Source organism: Haliotis cracherodii, unplaced genomic scaffold (assembly GCF_022045235.1).
Source record: "Haliotis cracherodii isolate W230 unplaced genomic scaffold, xgHalCrac1.p SCAF_1, whole genome shotgun sequence".
In the NCBI taxonomy this organism is placed as follows: Eukaryota; Metazoa; Mollusca; class Gastropoda; order Lepetellida; family Haliotidae; genus Haliotis; species Haliotis cracherodii.
The window spans coordinates 19,129,047-19,135,685 of record NW_027266264.1 but is presented as its reverse complement, the minus strand read 5'-3'; the positions used below and the strand labels follow the sequence as shown (position 1 = coordinate 19,135,685).

The following is a 6,639-nucleotide window of genomic DNA, read 5'->3' as shown; positions in this document are numbered from 1 at the left end:
GTGCAATCAATTAATTTCGTGATGTTGAAAAACCTTACCGAGCCATGCTCTTGATCGATACGAACAAGCTGTCCCGTCTGATATAAGTAATCAAACAACGTTGTGATTTCCAGTTAAGAGAGGCATTACAGGATACGCGGGGAAACCACGAACAGGAATCGAGGGCAAGGCGCGTTCTGCGATCTAAATAACCCGATAAATAATACGTGAGCCACAAACAGAAACCATTAGCTTGACAAGCTAAAAACCTATCACCACAAGCAAGTGTAAGGCTTGAACAGAAACAGCGCACTGGTATGTAGGTTTACATACAGCTTTGAGTTCCTAATGTTCGATTGATATAGATATGATTGTTTGTTTGTTGTTTAACGCCGCACTCAGCAATATTCCAGCTATATGACGGTGGCCTGTAAATAATCGAGTCATGCATCAACCAAGTCAGCGAGCCTGACCACCCGATCCCGTTAGTCGCCTCTTACGACATGCATAATGGTCTTTAATGACCAGCATGGGTTGCTGAAACCTATACTAACCGGGATCATCAAGAGTCGATACAGATAGGAAAATTCAAAGCATAAGTATACGGTAACGATGTCAGTGAAATGAATCGTATACCATTCTATGTCACGGATGCCTCCATCATGCATGGTAAGAATATATCTACGAGGTTGTAAAATGCGGTGATTCGGTATGCTTTTAAAACACCTTCAATTGTTTAAGAGATTGAATTCATCTTATTCCTATCTTTGATGCAGATTTATGACCTATAAAATTGTTTTTCAGGTTTATTCATTCAAATCAATAACGATGAGTCTAAAACGTAATTTAAAATGCATGTACTATTGCATCGGCGTATGTGTTTGTCTGTATTGGGGAATTGGATTATCATGGACCAAAAAAGACTCTTTAAACCGAACTGACCACACATCTCAGCACACTGTGCAGGAACAACCCAAACATCAACAGACAGGCTTGAATGACAAAACGTCCGGATTAGTTGGTTTAAAGCAATCAGAGGTGTCTACCAAAAATGTGAAACCATTTCATGAAGAAGCCAAACAGATAACTAACCATTTCAAGCACAAGTCAAATGGCTATTCTTTGCCACCAACGTTATTGAATGGGACAGATATGCTTCCGAAGATAATGGCCTTCTTTACAATGAACGCATCTGATCACAGAGATCGGTATATAAATCTGCACCAGTTTGTGTACTCCCTTAACCCCAGTGTTTGTTCAAATACAAGCGTATTCTTGATATTAGTAATACATTCAGCTACGGGGAATGCAATGAAGAGAGAACTTATTCGAAAAACATACGGCTCAGTGGCCAAATACAAGGGAAGGACACTGGCCCATGTTTTCATGTTGGGAACAACTAATGACGACAGGGTCCAAAACTCAATCATCAACGAGAGCAAGCTTTATGGAGATATTGTCCAAGGAAACTTTCCTGATATTTACACAAGCTTACCTCGGAAGCATATTATGTCAATGGATTGGTATTTACGCCACTGTAATTCCTCATATATATTAAAGCTGGACGACGATGTTTTCATCAATCCTTACCGTGTTGTTGACTTTCTTACTGGTGGTCACCTTGACCAGAGAACAATGTACTGCACAATAATCACAGGATGTAAGCCAAGTAGGCATTCAACCAATAAATGCTACATTTCTTACAAAGAATATCCTTTCGATATCTACCCTTCATATTGTTTAGGATATGCATACATCACGACTCCCGGAGTTTGGCACTTGATGCATGAAGTATCAAAGAACAGCAAATCTCTGCATGTGGACGATGTTTTCGTTAGTACTGCGCTGGCAATAAAAGCTGGAGTACAAAAAGTAGACTTTGGTAAAATAATATTCGATTGGAGGTATCACACGGAGGACCTGAATGAAGAGACACTTCAAAAGAAGGCAATAGTCTTTGACAAGAAAAACAAATATGGCAACCTGCCTTTTACCTACTGGGGTCTTATAAAGGAAGACTAAGACAAACGAAGAACGTGTAATGGTTCTAACAAATGCCAGACTTTCAGAAGACTTTTCTAATTTTACTGTTTGTACATTCCAGTGGAGCGAATTGCTAGAATAATTGTTTACTTTGCGAAAGCACAACCATACCTGTTGTGCCAAAGCAAATTATGCTGTGTGCTAACTTAGTGTCTGTATTCAAACTCTGAGAGGGAGTCAGTTTCATGACGAAGGGATTCTTATGATATCATCAAATCTTGACGATGTTGCAGGTATGTTGCATTCCCTACCGACAAAGGCAGTGTAAATTGTTCGGCCTCATTTATTCTTATATTTCATAATTGTTGTTACTCTAATCCAAATTCAATTTATCCTGGGTTTCACAGTACCATATCCTTACTTGTGGAAGTAATCAAAGTGATACACATCATGTGTACATCACTTCGGGCTTTCCTCCCAAGTAATGCTGATTCGCAGTAAAATACTGTCAAAAGTGGCGAAAAACCCAGCTCACTCAAACCCAAAATATTTTTTTTCTTTCATATATACTCAAAGGCACAGTAGCTGTAATCATTTTCTCATCATCGATCTGCCGTATTTAGAAGCCCTGAGTTCCAAGCTTGGTGTTTATTAGTATTCCAAAATTAAAACACTTCACATTATTGTTTTTGTTCCCTACACAAGCGATAGGCAATATTACAGGTTATTTTCATTTCCAATTAGTCACGTTTGTTTGTTTTTGTTTAACGCCGCAATTAAATATGTACAGCAGTTTGAAACTAATTCAGGTGTTGCTATTTCTTTTACCATGCGGCATGAACATGGAACTGCCTTGACTGTCTCGTAGGTGGCTGTGAAAACAGATGAATGATTACTCTGTGACGGTCACAGGATCCATATTGTTATCCCTTTTCTGTTACTGATAAATATCACAGTTACTCATTTACACATTGTGTATCATATTTACTCTTTTGTCACAAATTTCAAGATCCAAAATGACACTCAATTGTCAGGATCTAAGAAATATCAGCTTCACATCATGTCAGGATGTCTCACTGCAAAGAAAATCCACATATACAAGCTTGTATATGTTTTGGAAAGATTGTATATCCAAAGCATATGCAAGTTTGGAATGATGAGATATACAAAATATACAAGTTTGTATTTATGACATATACAAAAATATACAATTTTGTATATATGATGTATCCAAAATTGTTTTTCTTTGTATATATTAGTAAAGGGAAATAATTGTAATGTATTCGTGTATAATCCTTGTATATGTGCAAGATGAAGTATTTTAAGTTGAGCACTGTGTTTCTTTGTAAATGTTGATAAAGGGGGGTAACTGCTGGGTATTGTTCAATAATTGTTTTGTATGTGCAAAATGCCGATCAATATTATTAGCAAGTTACAAATAAAACTGATATAATTTGTTTGATATGCATTACTTAGAAGTTGGCGGATGACAAGATAGACACAATTTTTATGGATAACAACTTCTTTAATACTGTAAAAAGCGACGTTTCGGTATAGATCCTTATACCGTTGTCAAGCAAGACTGAATGAGGGCTTACTTACTTTATTTGGAGATTTAACGTGCGCTTTCCGACTGCAAGCGTATGTCGCACACGGGCCCGGCCAGGCCAGGCCATTTAATGTGTTTCCAAAAAGGGGAAAAGGGAGTTTAAGCAACCCAGGAAGGGGGCTTTAGGGGTTGCTTATATAGTAATTTTGAAATTTTTAGATTTGGAAAGAATGCCAAGAGTGGGTGGGGGACGAACTAAGGGAGCTGTGTGTGTTGGGTGGTTATTAAATAAAGTAGTTTTGGTTTTAATATTTTATTTGGGGTTTAAATGCGACTAATTAGTCCTGTTTTTATTAGGTATATGCCTAAGGCTTTGAATTTTTCTAATTTATTTTGTGGATTTAGGATTGATTCTAGTGTAAGTCCGGTTTTAAGATATAGGGTGGTCTGTAGTGTTGTTCGGTGTGTTTGGTAGTGTGTGCAGTGAATGAGTGCGTGTTCTGGTGTTTCTTGTTGTTTGGAATGTGGGCAGTTTTCTGTTGTGTGTAGATTAGCTATTTTACGGTGATTATTTAGTTTGGTATGGCCTGTTTGTAGTTTGGTAATTATTCTGCCGATTTTTTTGGATGGGTGTAGTATTTTTGGTTTATTTAGTTTTTTTTAGTACTTTCCTGATTTGGCTATTTGAGTTTTGGTATATATTTTGCCATTTTTTGTTGATTTTTTGTTTAGTGACACTTTTGATTTCTGATTTTGAGCTGGGTAAGTTTAAGCTTATTTCTGGGAGTTTAAGGGATAATTTTGCTGCGTTATCTGCCTTTTCATTTCCAAAGATTCCTACGTGGGCGGGGATCCAAATGAACTCTATTTGTTTACCTACCTTAATTAAGTTGTTTGAGCTATTGAGTATTTGATTTATTAGTTTGGGGCGGTTTTTAGTGTTTTTATTTTTGAGGGCTTGTAGTCCACTGAGGGAGTCGGTTAGGATGAGTCGGTTTTTGGTGTTTTTTAGATTGCTGATTGTGTAGTGCTGAGGCCATGTCCATTAGTTCGGCCGTGAATATGGATTGGTTGTTTGGGAGTCGGTAAGATTGTGTGTCTTTAGTTGGTTGTGCGATGTGGACTCCGAAACCTGTGTGTTTTTAGATCGGATCTGAGGATCCGTCTGTGTATATGTGACACCAATTTGGCCAATTTTCATGTATGTATGCTAGTGTGGTGGTTTTAGCGATGTAAGGATCGGTCTGTTTATTTAGTGTATCGGCTAGTGTTGTGTCTATTTTTGGTATTTTAAGTTTTGGAGTGTAGATATTGAATGATTTATTGTTTTGTTTAAGATTATTTATTTTGTGTTCATTTAGGTAATTGGTTATTCTTTGGGAAATTGGAGTAAGTAGTGGATGTTTCCGGGCTAGGGCTTGGTTTCTAGGGCTAATATTTTTTTAATTAAGTTTTCGATTAGAGGGTTTGATTGGGACGCGGCCCAGAAGTTTAAGGTAAGTTGTTCCCTACGTAGTTTAAGTGGCATTTCTCCTGTTAAGGCCTGGAGTGAGGTGGAGGAGGTCCCATGTTGAGTTCGTGTGATTAGTTTTAGGGCCTGATACTGGATTGAGTCTATTTTTTTAATGAGAGAGTTGTTTAAGGTGTCGTAAATGGCACTGCCATAGTCTAGTTTGGATCTAATTAGTGATATATAGAGTGAGAGGAGGGTGTTTTTAGAGGCCCCCCAGTTGGAGTCGGTTAGGCATCTTAACGTGTTTAGGTCTTTGCTGCATCTGGTTACAAGGTTTTTAATGTGAGCATCCCAGGTGAGATGTTCATCGAAGATTAATCTTAAGAATTTGGTTTGTTTTTGGAATTTGATTGGTTTGTTGTTTAGTTGGAGGTTTAGGGAGGCGGGTTGCATATTTTTGTGTTTAAATACTATTCCTGTGTTTTCTTCTGAGTTTAGGGAGAAGCCCCATTTGTCAGCCCATTTTTGTATTTTATTTAGAGATTTTTGTAGTACGTTTTGGGCCATGAATGAGGGACATAGTGCAGAATATATATAGCAAGTTGAGGATTAACAGTAGAGGATTAACAGTAACAACAAGGGCATACATGAGTGGGATATCATAGGTAGGTGTGACAACAAAGGGATGATGCTATCAAAACACGATGGACAGAAAACACATAGCCAATGGGGCATGAAGCCAATAAACAGGTGATTATTGTTTGATGAGTTCATAGTAGGGGTTACATCCGGCGGATGGGATGAAATAGCCTTGATCTCTGTTGATTGATGGCTTGTTGCGGCGAATGTCGACTGCTCCTGTTAGTTTTCTTTTGGTGAAATCATGGAGGTTGTTGGCGAGGATTTGGACGTTGTCCCAGTTGATGATGTGATTGGGACAGTTGATCAAGGGGTATTTCATCCCATCCGCCTACTATGAACTCATCAAACAATAATCACCTGTTTATTGGCTTCATACGAATCGACTTTCGTCAGTGAAGACAACCCCCTGCCAGTCACGTCGTTGCCAACGTCGTACAGTCCGGGCCTATCTCAATCGCAGACGACGATGTTGCACTGTCAATAGCTGTCCTCTGTATCCTGGCCACTGTCGACTAACCCTGTGACCTAAGGCATTTGTCGCCGATGACGTCACTGTCAGGAAGCGATTTCGGAGGTGCAAGGTACGCAAGTACCGGTCATCATGGGGCGTGGTCACCCTGGGTCTGCCTGTTCTTGGCCTGTCAGCGGTCCGCCCTGTCTGTCTGTAACGTTGCATCAAGTTGGTAACGGCAACACGGGAGCAACCGAAGGTTCGTGCAATATGGGCGTGGGTGGCTCCTATCTGTACCATACCCAAGGCTCGTTCACGTTGTTCGACTGTGAGTCGTGGCATTTCTTTTGTGTGTTTTTTATCACTGTGGATGTCTGACTTGCCGTTGCAATCGTTTTATACCTATACGTGCATTTGCAGTTGTCCGTGGTGCACGTGTTTTTCACTTTACTATTGTTGTATTTAGGTTTTGTGTTTTAGATAGATTTCATCGAAAAAAAAATATACTTTGTCTGAAATTTATATTTTCAGTTGGTAAAGTTTCTTTTGGACGTCAGTTTAGATGAGAGAACAACAGTATCG

The 6,639-nt window shown here is 39.0% G+C and overlaps 1 protein-coding gene across 1 annotated transcript; it reads left to right on the top strand.

The window, feature by feature from the left end:
- The first annotated feature begins 807 nt into the window (after window positions 1–807).
- LOC139461272 (beta-1,3-galactosyltransferase 1-like) lies at window positions 808–2,001 on the top strand. The gene has a single exon (XM_071242907.1). It carries the CDS (start codon window positions 808–810, stop codon window positions 1,999–2,001), a length of 1,194 nt encoding a protein of 397 aa, XP_071099008.1.
- Window positions 2,002–6,639: the final 4,638 nt, after the last annotated feature.